Raw genomic sequence first — 22,313 nt, forward strand, 5'->3', positions numbered from 1 at the left:
GTACGCTTCAAGGTAGAAACTGATTTATGATTCAGTTGCACGTGATTTATGCTATATTAAACTGTTATATAATGAATATAGGCTGTTGTATGCGGTTTTCTCTCTTCCTTTCTGTTCTTTTATCCGTTTTTTTAACTTGTTTATCTCATTATTTATTTGTTCTGCTAAGTTTATATTTTTAGTTCTATTCTAGACCATATAATTTTTTTCAATTCTGTTTTCATGATTGAATATTTTCTTATAGTTGCATGCAATTTATCCATTTTCCTGGTATTTTTTGAAATTTTTATGTTCCAAATTCATCTATTTTCATTTATTTTAACATGTTAGGTGCTGGTAAGTTGTGTTTAATACATTAAAAATGTAACTGTACTGTGTTTGTGATGAGGCTTGTCTCCTGACATGTGTGAAAAGCTCTCCTTTCTGCATAAAATTTGCTTCATTTTAGTACTTTAAAGGAAATTCTATATTAATATAATCAATATTTGTATACTTTAATTCGTACAATACTTTTTTTAAAATTAAATTTAACTAGACAAATTGATGAAAAGATAGTATAGCACAGAAATTGATCTGTCGACATTTTAAGCATTCGTATAATAGTATACACATCACAGAATCTGTTTCAATTCTTAGAACAAATTCAAAATTACTGAATTATTGAGCTTTAATTACTGCAGAACATTGCATTTATAACGAGCCTTAGCTGTCTATTGTTTTAATATTCCTTACAAACAGTATTGGCTCTAGTCTTATCTGAACTCTGCAGATTTTGATGCACCTCATGGTGTAAATTTTGCACCCCTTTTCTCTTGACTCCACAGTTTGGATGTACCTAGAGCTTATATAACTAATGTACACCATATTTAAGATATAGTATCTGGTTTAATGTACTTATAACCAAGGTATACCCAGTTTTATACAGTTTAAATTTGATAAAATATGTAAATATTAAGATTACTTGCTAATTTTTTTTACTTTTATAATGTTTATTTACCAATATTTTGATCTTAGTTCCTTTTGATATGTGTACAGATTATAAAACATCCTGTATAACCTTAAAATCACAATATTTACAGTAGGTTTTTTTTCTATTTAATCTTTATTTTTCTTAAATATTAATGAAATTTTCTGGTATTAATAACTTACGGGCTATATATTTTATATTGAAGCACTCGATTTGATATCTCTCATTCCTCTAATATTTATTAAGTTTACTTTGCAGTTATGTGCCGAAGTTTCGAGCATTATCTTAAGAAACAAAACGAAAACGATATTTTATTTAAAAAATACATTTTTAAAAATAAAATATCATGCAAAATATTAAGTTAAAGGCTAATTTTCAAGCATCTGTTAACGTTAAAGCCAAATTTATGTTAAGTAATTTATTCGCAGGCTTCACGAGGGCAAAATTATAAAGAAATTATTGATCAGTTTTAAGTATAGATGCATGAGAATGGATTAAATCGATCTATTCCCTACCTCTTACCTACAGAGTGCACTTCAAAGAAATCCGCAATGTTTAAGTACTGTTGTCTTTGTATTTTTCTCTTAATGCTCCTTTATGTAGCTGGATTATAATTATAAAATTAGTCTAATTCTTAAAAATACAATTGTTTTTACTTTCCTTTCAACAATTTTTTACATGTTTTATGGATTCTATGATGATTATTTCAAGACATTTTTATAAAAATTTGGATATTTTTTTGTCATAACCATCTCCTAAGTTTTCATACATTACATTTAATTAATCATGACTTTCAGCATTATTAATTTTATGTAATTATATATTTAAATTTAGCATTTTAGACAGTTTTAATGGTGATTTGGTGAGCAACTTTACACTCTTAAGTATACAAATCTGTTATTTTTAATTAATAAATTTAAACATGTTTAAATGTAAAGACTCTAAGCTTGGAACTTATGAAAAATGACATGAGAATGAACTGATTTCTGCAAGTTTTCACTCTTGCGATGTTGCGATTGAGAGCTTTATCACTGTAAATAATGCGGGAAGTGGATAAAATAGAGATTCCGAAGGGTCCAAATCAGCATTTTCCTTCCATATCCTCTAAGGAAAGTGTACACTAATTAAACATATCAAAAATTTCACATACACATTCTTAAATGTCCACCCAAAGATGGACATGCGGTGTAACTAAGGGGGGCCTTTTGCACCGCCCTAATCTCACCAGAATTTTAAATTGAATATATTTTGGCACTATCTAGAGCAATTGTATAGTTGTTGTGACCATAATATTCATTTTCAAAACATGTTACAGGGCACAACGCTTAGCCTAGAAAGGGAAATTATAAAAGTGGCAAAGTAAATAGATTTAAAATGGTAGAGTGACTAAGTAGGTGAAACTTGCACCTGCACCTCTTCAGCCATTCACTAGATGTCTGTTGAGTTACCCTAATCCCATAAGAATAATCCCACTCTGACCTATTTGTAAAAGATTACACTTACAGAAGGTAGGTGCATGCAGAGCAGGTATACACCATACTAGCTTAAGGTGCATACCTAGTTTAAGGTACTACCATACTAGTTTAAGGCACAGATTGTATTTTTCCTGATCCTAACAGCAAAAGAAGTACCAAAAACATGTATTAACAGTTAGTGTTTCTGTGTCATTGACAAAACAGCAAAGGAAAATTCATAAAATGCACAGCACACTCCTTAAGAAAATTAAAGCAGATTCCACATTTGTTTTCTTTTAATGAAGTGTAATGAGTTCATATTTATCTCTCTAACTTGCCACATATCTTAATTTCTTCCCATAAAATAAAATAGGATGCTAAAAAAAAAGTATCAGGAATGATGTTGATAGAGTCCATCTTGACAGGGTTTACGTCCTTATCAGCCATTTCTTGACGCAGGGATCGGTGGTACCTCAATTAGCACCACCTGGATGAACCTCACTTAATGTCAAGCTGCACTTGACATTCAGTTTACATTCATAACACGTACAGTCTGCGAGTGATTGCGACGCGTATAAAATACTGACACATCCATTCGGTAGCATACAATTACTCCTTACACTTCATACTTTACCTGTGTTCTTCTTCCCCCTCTTTGATTTATACGCGGTTGTTGGGGTGGTACACCATGGAAACGTGCAAACTAAGCATTGCGAAGATTCCAAGTGTTGAGTTACGCATGATCGAATGCATTGAGAGGCATTTGAGCGTATCCTGTCGATGCGAAGATAGCGCATTATGTGTAAAATTAGCTCCAGTTCCTTTCGTGGAAGAAACTCGTAAACATCTGGAAATACGTGCTGCGGGTGTTAAGAAATCTGCACGCGTTCTTGTTTCGTAAGAAATATAACTGTATCTCTCCAGTTCTCTCCCTCCGTTGCAGAGTGGTATCGCCTACAGATACTGGGTAACAGCCCGGGAGGGACCCCGAGAATAACCTTCTACCATCTCCTTTTTTCCCCATCAAAGGCCTAGGCCTCGGGATGGCCCATCTTGTCCTATTTTATTGTCTTGAAACAGGAGAAAGACGACCTTGCCGTTTGATCGAATTTTTTTTCCCCCGTCCTCCCCCGTTTTTTTTGGGGGGGTATAAAGTGTCACTCATTGTCGTTTGTTAGGTAGTACCGGTGACACGACGCCCACCAGTATGAAAAGGGAACATTTTTTTTTTTTCCTGTTAACGGACGAACAGATGTTTACTCTTCCATTTTAGGTAATGCTTGGATGGTAAAGTGCAACTTTTATACAACTCGACGACCGAAAAAGAGTAAAAAAAAAAATATGGTTAATTAAGGGTGATTTACCGCCTGCCCATATTTTGCTCGAGGGTGCAAATAACCCGTTGGGTTAGACGCTGCTTCACGCCCATTAAAACTTGGATAATGTTTACGTTGGATGAGTTTTACGGGATCGTAGCCAAAATAACTAAACTAATAGCTTCAGAAAACCGGTCGCCCGCGTTACGGGACACTTTTCGGCTGTCACGTGACTAGTCGAATACCACCCCACTAAAAAAAAAAACGCACCCCCGCAATCCCTTACAGCCTTCTATTGTTCTATTCTGCACAATCTTCTGTGACGAACTCGCAAGAAGACATCGAAAATAGATAAAGGAGTCGGTAACTACGCGTGCTGCTGCCCTACATAGGATCGAAGTGTTTCAACTCCCCTTCTGAAAGTTATTACAGCAGGCACGTGTTTTAGTTATTCACTCCCTCCCCCGTCTTTACGTAATAACAACCCCAACTTTTCGCGGTGTTTGTAGAACGCTACGTGACTATTGAATGGGGGGATGATTTGTTGATCGTCCAGGATTCGCTCCCGAGGACGGTTTAACTTTAATCAAGCGATTTTCGGGATGAGTGACGAAATAAATCGGCTAATGTTACACCAGACGGACAAGTTGGATTATTTATATATATTCTAAGTCTTTTTTTTTTAATTTTTAAACGTCACCGTGTCGATAATTCGCTGAATTGGCCAGGATTGCCTGGAGCGTGCTCAACGAGTGCTCCCTCCGGTGTCATTAACCGTTGAGCCAGCTCAGCGTTTTGAATTCATAAGTCGGGGAGGAGGAACAGACATCCCAATTGGCGTTCATCCAAGAAAACTGGCAATTAATGCTTGCACGACGAAACAGTTTTCCACCCTTCCGACTTGTGATCCAGATTAGTTGTTACAGCTCTTTTTTCCTCTTACACACGATCCGAGTGATAGTTCCAGCCAAAATTTGGTGGAATGTCAAAAATGAAGTGGAAATTGCTATTGTTAACAACTCCCCCAGATGTACAGCTAATCTATGACAGATTTCCATTGTTCTTATTCTTCTTCCTCAAGTTAAATCAGTACAGCGATTAGCTACCTGGTAAGAGAACCCCTAGGCACAGAAAGGATTTAGAAGATTCTAGACCTTTTGTTGATCCACTAATTATCTAGTATTCTAGGAACCCTAATGTAGAACCCCTTAAAAATAAGATTATCGGGGATACTACAAACTACTTATAATGGTAGAACGAGGTACGGAAGAGGGAATTTTGTATCATTTCCTGCTTTATAACGGGGTTCTCGTGTCTTACATTGGGACATTTATTGTAATATTTACTGTTTTAGCACGGGGAAAAGTTCTGTAACTTTGGATTTGCTTATTTTTTATTCATTTATTTCGTAATCGAGTACCGTATACCCGATCATTCAACGAGGGAACTCCAGTTTATGGATAATCGAACGGTAATAAATATTTCATATATTAGTACTTAAAATGTTTAGTTACGTATGTAAACACGTCAGATGTATCTGGAGATAGAACGCAGAGGGATTCGAACCCCTAAATATCGACTCTTAAGGGATTCGATTGTGTGATGTCCCGCGTGTTGCAACTAGCGCTTTGTCCCTCAACTTTTACATGGTTAAAAGTAATTTATTTATTATCTTCTTCTTCTAACGTTATTACAGTGGATATCAACACAGTTCAGCTTTGACAGGGGATGTAAGAAGGAGAAAATTGAAAAAAGGAAGGCGATATATATAAAAAGGAGAGAGAGAGAGAGGAATTTTCTCTCACTCACTATCTTTTATATTTTTTCCACTTCTTTATTAGGCGTGAAGGGCGGATAAAACAGCATTGTTGCTATGGTAGCAAATTGGAACCACCTCACCCACAAGACTCGGGAACCGAAAATTTCGAAAAAGAGGGCGTCAACGAACAAAAGTTTGCCAAGTTGGCTCCCCGAACGACAACCTTTATTAGAAAAGTGAGATTTTTATCGGGTCGCCGAGGTTACCACTTTGCCAATCTCGAATTGTTCTAATTAAACGAAAATGCTTCAAAATTGCTTCTCGGATGTGATTTTTCTCGCCCCCCGAGAGGGGGAGGAGGAGGCAAAACACACAAACTTGCTGCTGCTGCTCTTTTTTTACTCTTTTGCTGCCATCGTTTGTGAGCTTCTTCCCTCCTCCCGCATTTATCCTTTGTGTTCAAAAGTGGCTGCTTCGCTTCTGATGGAAATTGGTATGTTGTTAGAGCACGTGCTGATGCAGCTACCTGCTAATTTTGATGGCTGTGAGCCTCGCGTTTCGTTTTTAATGGGGCGGAATGTAACGAGATGGAACCTGTAGCTTTCGAGCGACTTTTTTTTGTTCTTTTGCTCTTTTGCGGTGTTATTTGACCCTCTTAATGAATTTTCGAAAGACGTGGGCCAAGCTAAAGTACCAAACACCTTATCGAAAACAGGAAATATTTCATAAGCAGTAGTTGAAGAGTCATAATTATTGCTCCAGCTGGTTGGGTTGCGCTCCCGATCAACTGTTGTCAGGAACTCTCCCAACTAGTGTTTAGTAAAACAAATAAGGGGTCTTGTAGATCTATCCGGATGTGACGTCACTCCCGCACCCCAATTATCCCTCCTACCTCGGGTGGAATGGACCAGCGCCGGTTATCCACTCGATTGATGATCCAACAGATAAGTTAATGGATCGCTCTCTGTCTCGGTCCCTTTCCTTTAAAAAAGAATGTTAGACGCTCTTCTATTGGACGGCGATAACGGAAGATTTAAATTTCGCCCAATGAACTACCTCGTTTCGAGATTGGAGTATTATTTTTTTTTTCCTTTCCCCTCCCCTCGTTCCAACACCCATACGTGTAGTTCTCATGTAAATAATAGCGAAGTAGGTCATGAGCATTCTTTTCATAACTGAACTGCGAAATGACGCGAGGAAAATTGCGCATGTGGCGCTCTCGGTCCACCCCTCCTAATCATTCTCGCGCTCTCGGAGCCACTTATTAAGAGAAAAAAAAGGGGGAGAGCTCGGAGTTTTTGCAGTCACGTGATCGGGTGGCCATCATTCATTCTGACCTGTCGCTGCAAACAGCTGGGGCGGGTTAGGGCTGTTGATCATCATTCCGGAGAAGACCTCGGGGAGAAGTCGAAACTGTCACTTAATTTCTAGCTTTAAGAACGCATTAGTAACCGGACAAGTGGGCTATTTCATATTTCGGCGCGTCTGGGACGTGAATACAAATGTGGGGTGACGACCTGGAACAGAACCGATACCTGACCGTCACGACAAACTGTCAACTCCCCGACCACGTGATGGATGACACCGACCTTGGTGACAGCGTTCTAACACACCCTGTGGCGTCGGAGCGTCGAATAACATGCAGATATATACACGGTTTACATATTATTGAAGTCCAGTCCGTTTCTTTTATGCGCCCTTTGGTCTTGGTCTATGGGTACGTTTTGCTTGGCTCGTGATAGAGAGAGGGCTCGATAGAGTTGTCTGGTAAATGTTTGAGTAGTTAGGCATTTTAAGTCGTGTGGAATGTTAGGCTAGGCCCGGTGCCTGTTGTCTCCGCCCCCAATGGCGCCACCGAGTAGACACGTTCCTTCGATTTCCGACCTGATAGCCATGTGTTTCGACGTCACTGGGCTGGTACAAGGACGGGATTGCTCTCAGGATGAGTCTGCACCTCCCCTAAGTTGTTTGCTTCTATTGTAACTAGACCATTATACTTCGGGGCATCCACTTTGTGGTATCGTAACTGGGCACTGTAGATACTTGCAACGTATGAGGTTCTTTTTTGTTTTGTTTGTTTCGAGGGGTGCAACGTGTCGTATCATCAAACCAGCGGTACAAAATACTCTCAGTTCTAAGGGTTGTATCATTAGAAAAGTGGTGATCCTTGGATAACGATATTTTATGGGATACAGTTGTGGGCACTTCGTGGTTCTGTCAGTGCTATAACAGGACCCTTCACATTAAATGGGTTTAAGGGTTTAATGGGTTTAATGTGAAGGGTCCTGATGGTATTAGGAAGCCAGCTATTCTGGAAAGAAACGTTGATCTATCCTTATGGGGTGGTTTCGTGCCTCTTACTAAAGCCCGATACAGCGAGGCCTCAAGAATCCAAATGCTTTGTACGGGTTAAACTTAACATTGAATCGAGACATATTCTGGAGGGTGCAGAGCACCTACTAACTGTTGAATAAAGACTCGCCTAGAGGGTGATTTTGAGAAATTATCCTCCTCGCACCTTTCGCACTTCGGGTTGATTGCGTGCTATATTAAATATTTCCCTAAAAGTATGCAGGAACAAAATTATTCAACTTGCCAGGGGATTCGCTATTGTCAAGTCTGACATCCGGGTTACTGGCGGTGACGTCACACCCAGCCGATTTCCGGTGACCTTGGCACGGGGCGTTGCACCCGTCGCGTCCAGCACTGCGATATTTAACATTTTAAAAAAAAAAATCGTACTTGCCAGAAGTGAGACGGCGTCTGGGAGGGGGGAAGAAAGTTTGAAATTGTAAATAACGAAGGCCGATCACGTGGAAGGGATTAAATTGATAGATTTGATGGGCGATGGGCGCCATAGCGTAATCTCTTTTGGTAGTTAGAGGTTATAAGAGGGGTGAAAAAGTTAACTCTCGTCAGCTAATACCAACTCGTATAAGACACCGAGCTTAGCGGGAGGGCCTCCTCTGGCCTGGCCTTTCGGGGGCAGAAATTAAAAAAAATAAAATAAAAATACGAATGTTCGTTTTCTTTAAGACGACGACGTTATATCGGGGTGGCCAATATCTCTTTATTATTACGTTTTTTCCTCCCCTTCGAGGACGATGTAATCAGAGAGAATTTAGAGCCAGTTTGTGATTTATTCAGAAAACTGCGCGTATTGTCACGAGTACCCCCTTTCTAAAAGTGGGCTCATTTTCTAATTTATTAAGTCGAAAATAGTCAGCATTTCATTAATTACGGGAGAAAATTAGATAGAAGAATCCGTAATAAAGGAGTGAGCATCGTGTGAATCGGTCCTTTCCAAGACGTTAATGCATCACGTGACTCATCTCCCATTGATGCGGTCCGTAGGGAGCCCTTGGCCCGAATTAATCCATATGTTGTCTCAAGGGGCCTCTCTCTCTCTCTCTCTCTCCCTTCATCCATTAAAGTCGCACGTTAAAAGTGCAATTCGTTAGTTTTCGGGTTAACGGATTTCGTTCACGTGACCGAAAATTACAACTTTCGATATTTTTCGAATGCGAAAGTCTGTGAAATCGGGGGGGAGAGGGGGAGGAAAGGAAGGTAGAAGTAAACTTTTTTTTTCCTCTCCCTCTTCATTCCGCTAATGATTGCCTCATAAAATTGGGAAGAAAAGTCCGCTACATTTAATTCGCACCGTTCGAAAAATTGTAGGGGGGATTACGCCAGTGACGTCACGCCAGTAGGACCCTCATTTCCGGTCGAAAGATCGCGTGGTTCTGATCCCGCTTTTAACCAATCATCCGTGAGGTTCGACTTACTTTATTTTTTAGAGTAGACCGGGTGTAAAGAATATTTCTCAATTTTACACTTTTTAAGTCGGGGTGGATTACGTAAAATTCACATTGGCCAGGGTCAAATGACGTAGCGGAGCGGAAACGTGACGTATTAAAAATCCGGGACGATCGAACTAAGCCAAACTCCATCCCATTTAAAAGTCAGAATAAGGATTTAAGGATGACTTTACGGCTTTGGGAAATTTTTACGATTCGATTTACTCATCGGTGGGAGGGGGGTTCTCGGTAATTCGAACTCCCTCGCGTTAAAACGGGGGGGGGTTTAATTCTTAACTTTTCACTCCTCCTAACTCGATTAATTTACGGTTGTTTATAGAAATTACCCTTCCTTTCCGCTATGTTTTTTTGGGACGGTTCCTTTCAGGTTAAGACCGTCATCGAGGTCACCTTTAATCAAAAAATTTCCTTAGGCCCTATTCTCTCGCTTATAGGTTCGTATGTACCCAATTTGGGCACGTAGAAGACCTCTAATAAGGTTGAATGGATGCTTAGGGTACAGGTTTATTTATAATGCTCAAGCTCATTTATACACGATAAATACATAAAGCAAATGTTGGCATATCGTACTTGAAGCATAAATTCGTATCCTTGTGAAGATTATTCAATTCATCATCCATGTTTTTGTACAGCGAATTTCCTTCTCTGCCTCTCTACTTCTCTAGCTAATAATACGTTTAAGAAACGACATTAAACTTCAATACATTATCATCCTGTAAGATGATCTGAATAAAGATTTAAAGCATATTATGGGACGATGATGATGATATCTGATGATAAATTTTCAGTTCTATTAAGTTAAACAGATTTATATAGGGATGCTGAAGAGCAGAATGACGAACGAGGCAGAGAGAGATGATGATGATGATGATGATGATACGGTTTTATATATTAAAATCATCATTTTTTTGCCAACAGAAGAGAAAGATGATATTGTTTCCCGCGGTTGTTTTCTTAATAAATCCGAATCTAAGGAAACAAAAGTGAATGTTGTGTGATTTTTTACTGCAAGGTCCCCCGTACTTCCATCATTATTAGCTGGAGGGCAGTATCGGTTTTGATATAAACCATCATTCGATCGGATCTTGGTCACTCTCGTGACTTCCACATTGTTAACATGATACCCCTCAGGATGTTTAGTTTCCTCTATTGACATAAAATCCTTTAATCAAATTGTGTTGCGGTAGAGGACGAGAGAGGAAGAGGAACTAAAAAGAAAAAAAAAAGATACACATCACTCCCACATAGTGCATTAAAGTTTAGTTAAAAATTGACTTTTTTTTTTTTTTAAGGAACTATCGGTCAATATTGATTGGGGGCACGCTTCTAAGAACACTTAAAATGCTTTTAAAGGTACACTCTCGGGTATTATGCCCCACTCGTAATTAAAATTTCGATAAAACCGGGGCGACTCTGCCGTTCTTACCTGCCAACTTAAATTGGTTTGGCTCTTCAAAAATCTTGCTCTCTCCCCCTCTCCCTTACCTTAACTACGAGTGGGAGGGGGGATATTTTTGTTTTTCTATCGGGGTTCGATACAGTTTCCACTTTAAGTAAAGCTAAACATCGACTTATTGGAAGTTTCTTTACTATTTTTGTGCCGTTTTTTTAAGAGTTGTAACAAGTTTATTTTCCTGTTTTCCAAGTTTGTTGGGCATTGTTATTTTTTTTATTATTTTTGAAAATGATACTGTCGTGACGTAGTTAAAGTTTATCCCTCTTTTCTCTTCTCTTAATCCTTGCATTGTATTGATAAGAATACAGCTTAAATTGAGCTGATTCGTCCTCCTTACGCTTCATAGATGCTCTTCACGTAAAATAATATATACCTTATGCTTTTATACAGTTCTATATACTAAGTACTCATTGTGGTACATACTCTACTCCTCTTCTGCCGAGTGGTATATCTACTCTCCTGCAAACATATCTAGCTGGAGAGCAACAGATGCTACAGTTGTATCTTAGGAGGCATCTGCTGCTGTCTGATGTATGTATTACTCTTCATTGTTTTATTAAACACTTAAAACACAGTAGTTAGAATGTAGTACTAAAAAAAAAATACCATATTCATGCTTCAAACAGCATTAGAAACGTCGTTACGCTGATCAGGAGTTACCTGTATGACACTGAATATAATCGATCCCGAATAGGGAATAATTTTATTTTGGATTTCAAGATTTTCCAAGATTTATCCCTATTTAAACACAGAGAAATCGAAAAATATCTTCAAAAAATCCGCAAACTTCGTCTCCATCTCCAGCATCTTTATCGAAGCGAGTTATGAACGGAGAAGCAAAAAATAAGTGGGAGGATGTGGAAGAGGAAAGGAGGAAACTCAAAGATTACGAAAGGAATTTTAATAAACATTTTTCAATTTTGTCAAAATCCAAAAATTCCAAAAGGGAGGAGGGGGTAGGAAGAACTTTACACGTTTCGACACTTACCAGCACACGTGGCTTACGGAGTTTTAGGGGGTTCCCGCGTTCGTTTCTACCGACTTTCTCTCCATATAACGTCAAACGACGACATACCCCGAAGCCAAAATCCCTAGCTCCTAACAATTAACCACAGACCACTGACTGAACTACCATTTTAATGAGACGACGGACATAATAAGATGCTCGAGTATTCACCATCGTCTGGATATGGATGGTTGATTCCCTGTAACGATCTCCATTGTGGAATTCAGGAGATACTCCTTTTAATAATGGTTAAGTGGATATGCTGCTTCTCCCTGTACTCTACTCTTCTGCTCTCTTCTACTTCTCACAACTGCAGTCCCCCCCCTTCTACGCTTCTTGTGAAAATTCAGCAGTAACCGGGGGCTACTGTGTGCTGTCCACTTTTCAACATGAATTAAACTTTGTTGTGTTCATTATTCTTTTGATCGCTACGATTTTTGAGTGCTTTGATTAGCTTACTAATGAACACTTGTTTGATTTCTTGGTGTTTTGCCAGTGACAAGCGACAAATTAGCCACTGTTACAATGTATTCGATCTGCGGGGGTAGTAGGTTGGTGATGCCGTTTCTAGTAAACACGCGTGTTTAGTTCGACTTTAAATTGCTAAATTTACGTATCGGTAAGCGAAAAACATGTAACTGTAGCGTGTTCCGCGCGTGGGAAAGTTATCGTTCCTAAATATCGATCGACGGGGGTGTCGCGCGGCGGGAGTCATTTCTCTCTCGTAACTTGAAAACAGTGTGGTGAATGTAAACAATTTTTCCCTCGTATATTCTTCATACTTGTGCGATTGTGTATGCAAATTTTCAGGGAGATCCACTCGTAGAAACTGAAGTTATTCGCTTTTTTAGTGTCTTATTCGCCTTGCTTCGAGTCGCAGCGCATCTCGCGCGTCACGAAGCACCACGTCCCCATATTTTTTTTTTTGTTTTTAAAAAATGTTTTCGAAATACTAATTTAAAATTGGGAGTTTTGGGGCTTAGAATATCCCGTGCTACAGCAAAATCTTCCTTTCTATCGTAATAAGTTACGCTTATACGCACGACTCGAATAGTTTCTACGCGTCGTAACGCGTATCGTAACTACTTCTTTACGCTTCTGCGGCATTTCGTTATAGTAACGAGGCGTTACGTTCGTGCTACTGAAGGGTTTTTACGGTGTTACGTTTGAATTAGTGTGAAGGAACACGAATTATTTACGTAATATCGGAAGGGATGACTATTTTTATCCCACTACAAACAGAAGAAAAGGGAGGAGGAGGAGGAGGAGGAAGAGGAAGAGGTAAAGAGGGTTTGGGGGAGGGAAAAACACGAGACCACTCAAAAATTCACGTTTTATCCATCCAGAACTTTTCCATTCTGTAGGGGTGGGGAAAAATTCCCAGAGCTTCTTAAGACGTGGCGTAGAAAGGAACCCATCCGTCTGTTCCTCACGTGCCAGCTGGATGCACGTGAGCTGACGTCACTTAACACGTGTCAGTCCATCTAATTTCCAGCGTCATCTAGCGTTGTCGGCCACATCAAAAGGAGTCGAGTCGGATGCTCTGATGCTGTCAGCAAATATCGTTTTCTGCAACCGTCCCGGTTGTCGGGATGTTGCATTGGGAGAAAACTTGTTAACCGCCGAGCACCTGGAGTCTGTTGGGATTTTTCTCTCTCTCTCTCTCTCTCTCTCTCTTTTTATTTTTTATTTTTTTAATATTTTCTCCACTCTCTCTCTCTCTCTTCTGTAGTCCACGTGCGATCTTCCAAGTTGCTCCTCAGCATCACTTCTTACCTGTTATATACCTTATCGTGTTAACAGCTTGTTTGTGTTGTTTAGAGTCGAACTGGCTTGATAAAGTGCACTTTATTCGACCCTCTGGGGGTTTTTCTAACCTTCCATTGTGGATATAAAATAAGTATGAATGTAATTTTATGTCCCTCCCTTCGCCTGGAGAATATAAATTAACCTCTTAATCTAGTAGGGGGAGGTTGAGTTTTCAGCTTGTGTGGAAAATATACGAGTTAGCACACTTTAAAAAAAGAAAAGAAACTGGTTGGTGACTCTCAGAAGTGGTGTAGCTAAGTTATTGAGTAGTAAAGCTACTCTTTTGGCTTGCAGCCCCACCTTAGCAGGTGGATCAAAGTTCAAGTTTAAAGATTAAAACCTCATCTTTATACAACGAGATCGGGTTTATGCGTTAAAACGAGAGGTCAATCTGACGAGGTGTTTTCTTGCGATGAGTTGAAGTTTGTCTCGTTTGCCATTTCTTTAAAGAATCTCTTAAAACCAGATGATAATTTCCTGCCTATATATACTGCTAAAGCGAGGTTTTTGTAAATTAATAAGAAAAGAAAGATAGCTTGGGAGGAAGGAACCCCCGATATAAGGGTTAAATCGCGATTTGAGTACAGTAGACCCCCTATAACACTGTAGATAATTACGTGTTATATGAATTCCATGTTGTACGAGTCACTTAGATTTTACAAATACATGAGCCGTTCACAGCCCGGCACACTTATTTGTAAAATCTAAGTGACTCGTACAACATGGAATTCGTATAACATGGAATTATCTACAGTGTTATAGGGGGGTCTACTGGTATGTAAAATTGTATTCTTTGTGATAAAAGTAAGGCGTTAAAATCTCGGATTCTGCGGTTAAAATGCCAATTCGAATCAGATTTTAAAGTAAAATCGAGATTTTTAAATACATTTTTGTCGTTAAATCGAGGAGGAGTTCGGATAGAGTTAAGTCTTTGTTTGATTCTATCGTTAAAGCGAATTAACTAAAGAGGATTCAATTGTTTTTAAATACCGAACTGTAGCGTCAATCGAATCCTTAATTCAGGCTTCATTAAAAAAATTATGATTTTTAAGGTTTTTAATCTAAAAAAGTTGATATATCAAGCTGTCATTTAAAGCATTATAAGAACCTTATTTCTATATAAGTTATAGATTGAGAGTATTATTATATATTTACATCACTAAGCCTTTATTCTTATCAGTTAATTAATATATTAAAAGCCTTGTAATAGAAAATAAGGCCTTTTATTTATGTAAACAACAATTTGAGCTTTATTTTATCATTTATATTAGAGGAGCCTTATTTTTACCATTTACATTGTTTCAGTATCTGGTAGTAGAAATAATAAGCTCTTAATATGTATAAATGAGTGTAAGAGCCTTAGTTCATTATTATTCATACAGAGTAAGAGCCTTAGTTTATTATTATTCATACAGAGTAAGAGCCTTAGTTTATTATTATTCATACATAGTAAGAGCCTTAGTTCATTATTATTCATACAGAGTAAGAGCCTTATTTCTTCGTTTAAACTGATTTAGAGCCTTTTTCTATAGTCAAAATAATCCAGAGCTTACTTTTTTACTGACTGATTCAGAGCCTTACGTTAAATTCAGAGCCTTATTTCCTTAAAGTACCGGATTCATAACCACAAGATAAGGCTAAGAAAAACGTTATCACGACCTAAAGGCGAAGAAGAGAGATGGAAGGAAATAATAATAATAAAAAATAGGCTCTTGATGTGTATAAATGAGAGTTTAATCATTTTATTTTCTGTGCAATACGCGGCGATTCCGAGCCTTATCTAGTGGATTTTTAGAGGCTTATAACAGAGATCGGTACCCTCGTATACTGAAGAAGAGGAATGGATAAAGAAGAAAATAGTATATCAATCTATTGACAGATGGCGACACGATTTTTGCATGCATTTTCCATCTTGTTTACGATTTCATGACGATTATTTGCAACAGATCCGTATTATTTATGCAAATATTCTATTCCTCTAAGCAATAGCATGCAACGAATCTCCCAATCTAATTTTCAATAATGCATATATACGTTTGTGCTTTTAATATAGGAAAGAATCAGGAGAAGAAAGAAGTAGAAGAAACTGTAGGGGGGAGGAGAAAACGTTAAATCGAAAGAGATAATGATGAATTATTCATATTAATACCGTTACTTTTGCTTAGGGAAATTCCAGGATTTATATTTTTATATTTTATTTTATTTTATTTATTTATTTATTTTATTTTAGGCCAACAAAGTTGCTATGGTACCACAGACTCATCCCGGTTCTCCTCTTCCTTTCATGATGTATAATTCGGAAGGATTTACACAACCTCCACCCGCTCATATGGGAATTCCACCCGTTCATCTAAGTTCAAAAACTGGTGAGTATCAGCTTAATAAAAGAATTGTCAAAGTCTAGGTAACGTCAGACATACGCACGTACCGTTATTTTGTGTTTATCTCTTAAGATTCCATTATGCCAGGAGATTCTCAGAAAGAGAGTTCGCTATACAAATTGCTCCTGGAAGAAGGCTTTTTTACTCGTTTCATTCCCTAATTTTTTGTGTTTTTTGCTAACCCAAATTTTCGGAATGTTTGTTCCTATTCTACGAGAAGTTTNTGCCCCCCACGGGAACCGCGTACGTCGCGCATATCACTCGCGTTGAACGTGACTAAATGAAAGGGCGTATCCTGAAAAACTGTTAAAAACACATCTGGAGTCTAACAAGAAACAATTGCGTTTCCTTATAAAAAAAAACGTCTACCCTCTTCCTCGTGAGACACTTAAACAAAAACTGAACATTCGCTTGCAACTAAATTAATGACATTAATTGCGTATAAATCATTAATACGACAACAGTAATTGAATTAATTGGAATTTATTGTGTGTCATATCAGCGTTTTTATGCTACGATTTTTAAATTGGTTTTAAAAATGGCTTTACCTCCATCTAGCGGTGGATAGGAAAAATCGAAAATATTTCGAATAAAAATAAGTATTTATTAGTATTCTAATCACTAAATAACAGTTATAAATAAGCATTAATTAAAAACAATTAATTATAAATTAATAAAAAAAATTAAAGGAATTATTCTTTTTCGATTAAATTCAAAATCCGTGACGTAACGGGACTAGTAATGTGTCGTCACAACTATGTTGTACAGATGTCGATTTCACTGTTTATTTTGAAGATTTGATCCCATCAACGTGGGAAATTGATCAAATAATGAACTTTTTTGAATTATAAGTATACTGAAAACATGATTCAGTTCAATGTTGCCGGTAATTGTTTTCATTTAAAAGTGTAAGTAAAGGTTTAAACTGTGTACATTTGCCATAATCTTTAGTAATTTCTGATAAACTTACCTTAGGAAAATTCATTCATATCAAAGAACTGATAACACAAACAGAGATTATAACAAATTGTTGCACAGTTATCTTCTTATCTTCATTTAAAAGTCAAGCAGATAAATGATAATCTGTAGTAATCACATTAAGTGATCTGTTGAAATTTTCTTATAATAAATATGCACTTGGATAGAGTAGAAAAGAAAATAATTAAATTGGCTCCACGGGAGGGCCGTGATTACCATCTGTAAACATTTAAATGGTTCCTATTTATCCTAGTTTACGATCTTTAAACCGTAGAAAGCTGCGATGTGTAGTGTCTCTATTTGCATTATAAATTTATTATTATTTTTTTATCTACTCCAGATTTAATAAACATCACGTTGGGTTAATGTATAACTAAGCTTTCGCACTTTGTTTCTTTACGAGGATAATTCGGAGTCGCTGCACTGCCGTATTAATTTATTGTTAGTTAAGCTTAGAAACTAAATATTTTCACTGTTTAATTTTGTTTATTTATGCTGTAAAGTTGATTATTTTTTATAGGTTTAATTCACTCTGGCATCATGCCAGTTAGAATATACATTGTTATTTTAAGTATTCAATGAAAGTTTGAGTTTACTATGCGTAATACTTCGATAATCAGTATGCACGTCATATATATTCATAAGTGCAATGTAGGTTTGGCACGCTTCCTCATGGAAGACGCCCAAATAATGTGTCTAAAAGCTTTTTGCACTTGATAAATGCTGACTTAATATTGGGGCAGATTACTTTAAATATAATTAACGGTTAAATAAATTAACATTTGTTTAATGCACAAATACTGTTAAAAAGATCATTATAATATAGTTTTATACTTTTATCACCAGTACATAAGCTATCTTTATATTGTACTGAATTAAATATTTATAAAATTACGTTTAAATTTATTAAAACCATACTTTTAAATGACGTTATTATTCGGTTTTCAAGGAAAGGTTGTATGTAATTAATGACATTAATTAAGTTAACAAAGTTTTCTCATATGGTAACTTGAATCTTTAAGAACACAACAATTTTCATTTTAAATATTTTAAATGAATTGTAAATATTTTATGATATGTCCAATTAGTAAATGTTTTATATAAGGATGAGGATACTGATGGTAATGATCTTATATAAATTTTAAAATTTTCTAATGTTTTCCCACATTGCAGATCTCTGTTTTAATATGTGACTATGTGTATGTCAACATAATTAAACAGATTTATCAAGGGGAATGGAGGGGAATAAACTGTATGTTAAATGCTATGAACTTTTCTAGTAGACAGTAATTAATTACAATAGAATTATCAATGAAAATTTAAATGGTATGCTAATATTAATATTCGAAGTTATTAAAAGTCCATGTTTTGTACACTATTGATGCATTTTATTAAAACAGGCAGAATTTTATATATATATAAAATTCTGCCTGTTTTAATAATATAATTATATAATATACATATATATGTCTCTGGGTATTGTAAATCTATGAATTTCTTCATCCATTGCTTATTTCATGTTATGGGTTGCTAAATCTACATCATATAAACAGAATAGATTTTTTTTTTTTTGCAAACATAGCTTTTTATAGCCAGATGCTTTTCCTACAATCAACCCATTCTAATATCTGGACTTGGGACTGTCTAGAGCTATCTGGTGTTGGGTGATATTTACAGCAGTATTATGATTGTTTTTATGTCATCTCCAGTCAGAATAATGACCAGATATGCTGTTTCAGCTTTAGCAATGTAAAGGGAACTGATGTGTTCAGCAAGAGCTAGCTGTTGTCTGTTGCAAATCTATGATACACTTTTATAATTATAACATTATATAATTCTGAATTAATACTAAATAAAATAATTAAACATTGACAAGCACAACTGGACATTTTAAATATTTTAATTTTACTTTTTTTTTTATAAATTTTTTCAAGTTTTTTTATAGTTAAGTATTCTCTACTCTAATTTTGACATTTAGTTGTACACACACATTTTAATGTGCTATCCGCTTGAATGAGAATTTTACTTTATATATCTGAGGACGTCAATATGGAATAATATAGAATCAATCTGATAATTTTATATAGTAAAATTATATGAACTATTTCTGTTTTGAATTACTTGTTTCTATCTTCTTCACTATTGCATTGCATAATACAATTGATTGATTTGTTGATATGGGGTATTATTCTATTACAGATTGCATTACTTCTTATAGTTTTAACTTCTATGGGCAGACTTGACTTGTGTGGGGTTGACCAATTGGTGATGAATGGATCTAATATATCTGGATCAGGCAGCTTTAAAAATTTTAAGTTTCATATTTTAACTTGGAATTGAGTGGTAATCCCTTGAATAACAGGCCTTTGTCAACTTGGTTGTGTAACCAGATGATCAAGGTGACAAAAGTTTGTTTTTCTCTTTCCATCCTGTGGGCACTAAGAGTGCAAAATATGCTTGATGGTATCTACTTGTAGGTACCCTAAATACTGCTGTTTGCCCTGGTCAATAAATACTATTATTTGCCCTGGAAATAGTGCTATATATATATGTAACTAGCAGCTAGCCTTCTTGCACTATTAAGCAGACAGTGACTAGTATTTGTCAACATAAGTAAGTTGTCATTTTATTAAGTCTCTCTACCAGGAGGTCTTGTAATAGGACAATCAAATCAGGGTTCTCAGAAAGTATTTTTCCATGGATACACCAGTTGAAAACATAGTAATATTTTTTGCAATATTATCAACTATTAGTCTTATGGTTAAGATTTTATTATCCACCATGAACTTATGCCAAAAACCTATCCAGAATGTTAACTATTCTGATGATAGTGAATGAGAAGTTACGAAATCTTATCCCCAATGGACTACAGGTTACTGTCTTAATTTTGAATGATATAAACAAGAATATTCAATGTGTAAGGTAGTTGTTAATTTATATGTATCTAGTGAAATATCCGGTTTAAGATTTAATAAATGTACTATTGTTTTATTTAGAATTATATTATTAATTATTTTATATATTATGTTAATAAATGTTGTTTTAAATATCATTTAAGGGATTAAAGTATATGTTCTTTGAAATTTTACAATAATTTACAATCTATTTTCTCTTAAATTATGAATGATAATTTTAAAATTTGTACAACAATTCATTTTATTCCATGAGGCACAAAATTCTTAAGACAATAAAGTAAAAAATTATTCTGATAATTAGGACTGATTCTTCTGCATGCAATCTCCAGCATATGATGTTAAAAATGTAATGCCTTTTCTACAGGAAACTCTTCCAAAAAATTTTTGAAAACAAGATTAATGTGGCAGTACATCATATTTTGTATATTTTTATTTTTAATGTAGTATAGTTTCCTTTCTTTCTTCTTTGTTCTATTGTCTATCTTTTCTAGAATGTTCCTTCTTAACTCTTTTCCCTTGGGTGCTTCTTAACTCTTTTCCCTTGGGTGTCTATCCATCTCATTCTTATTTAGTGTTTAATTAGATTAATGCCTTGGAATTAATACTTTTTATTTTGCAGTCCTGAAGACATTGATAATAATTGTCATAAACCTAGTAGTGGTTGTGATTCTCCCCTATTGTTTAATCAAGTTTTGTTGTAGCAAAAAATCTGTACAAACTTAAATCTGTGGACTGAAAAGAGTTGGAATCCGAAGAACTGCGTTCATTCATCACGAAAAAGATATTGTTTCTTGTATATGTATCTTTGTATACTCCATTTTGGAATGAACATCACACTAGATAGAACTGAACAGTTATTTCATTACAATCTTATTTAATTCTTCTATTAATGCATAGTTTAGAGTTTTTAAAAACAAATTAGTTAATTTTTTTACAAAATTTTAAATTATATGTTAATAGAGTTAAAATAGGATTATAATGGAAAAACTGCTTGGCTCAATCTACTTGTATTTTTGAGAATTTTTGGAAACAGATTTTTCTGTAGAAAAAGCATTACATTTTTAAAACCATCTGCTAGAGATTGCATGCACAAAGAAGTTAAAATCAAAACACCATGCTTTACATTTTACACTTAGGTTCAATATGTGAAACATGTATTTTTAAGAAATCTGCTTCTGTAGAAATGTGGCTAGAGTTACATTACATTACTAAATTTGAATTCCTTTCCAAGATTGCATTTACAAAGAATTTTCATAGTCATTTTGACCTGGTGTGATCTTTCATCATTTTTCTACGTCATTTAGAAACACCCTATATTTTACTTCCCATCATTTAGGAACACCCAACATTATAGAGTTTTCAAACTACAGCCTGTAAGAATAATGAAGCCGAACGATCGTCTTAATGTTCCATCTTTAGAACTCTTGTAATTTGCAGTAGTTTTCCTCTAAACAAATGGTTAAATTGGTTTAATGGCAAAGAACTTTACTATGATACTTTCAAAATATGACTACGTATTTAAATTTTTTTTAAACAGATTGTAGAAGTTTAATATCTATTAATTTAATCAATTTTGCATAAACCTTTATAGAGTAGTTTTTTAAATACTGTATGTTTTGAATTGGCCTTACTATGATAGTGTTTAAGATCAAAAGCAAATGATGTGTAAAGAAAATAACTGTGTAACTTGTATTCTTCATTACATAAGAATGGAGTCATTTTTGTTCAGTTTGCAGCTATCTGAGTATGATAGGTCTAACTTTTGGACATAACATGTTTCAAAAAATGTGTACAAAATTTATGTCTGTAAGTCTAATAATTATATATGTAATTACATGCTGTACTCCTTGAAAATGCAAGTTTATTTACATTAAGAAAACAGAATTACACACTCCTATGTTAATTACTTGCAAATCTAGAAACAAATTCAGGATCGTCAATTTAATACAAACAGTCCTAGACTTTTGGACAACTGACCCTTTCATACAAGATACTTTTATATCCTCCAAATCACTTTCTGTATGATGCATTTGTACTTTCATACATTTTCAGCCAATGTGATATGAAGGAAAGAATACATTTTCATACACCTTATAAAGGAAATTTTGTTCTTAGAGAACTAACATAAAAATAATAAGGACTTGTTATTAGGTAGGAAAGTTTTGCCCTTCTGTTGTGATTATATTACAATGTCGAAAACATTATTTAAAATGTTAAAATTATAAACAGAAAGCAGATAATAAAAATTACTTTTACAAATGTTTTGCTGTTACTGAAACCAAAATCATCTATAAATGCACAATAGTTTGAAATTCTGTTTATTGGCTGAAGATGTGTGAAAGTGCAAATGCAGAATATGAAAAATGATTAGGAAGTATCACAGTATTATGTATAAAAGAGTGAGTTGTCCAAATGTATAGGATTGCCTTATTAAATTGATGATCATTAATCTGT

General features: G+C 35.6%; 1 protein-coding gene across 1 annotated transcript in view; it reads left to right on the top strand.

The window, feature by feature from the left end:
- The window catches only part of LOC111629408 (protein pangolin, isoforms A/H/I/S-like), a 77,590-nt gene that overhangs the window by 20,935 nt on the left and 34,342 nt on the right, over positions 1-22,313 (top strand). Inside the window, exons 4-5 of the mRNA XM_023373307.1 lie at positions 15,816-15,983; positions 18,118-18,230. Of these exons, the coding sequence (XP_023229075.1) occupies positions 15,816-15,983; positions 18,118-18,230 (281 nt within the window). The remainder of the gene's footprint in view (positions 1-15,815; positions 15,984-18,117; positions 18,231-22,313) is intronic.

This window comes from Centruroides sculpturatus, unplaced genomic scaffold (genome assembly GCF_000671375.1).
Source record: "Centruroides sculpturatus isolate CEXI.00-Female unplaced genomic scaffold, Cexi_2.0 scaffold581, whole genome shotgun sequence".
NCBI classification, from domain to species: Eukaryota; Metazoa; Arthropoda; class Arachnida; order Scorpiones; family Buthidae; genus Centruroides; species Centruroides sculpturatus.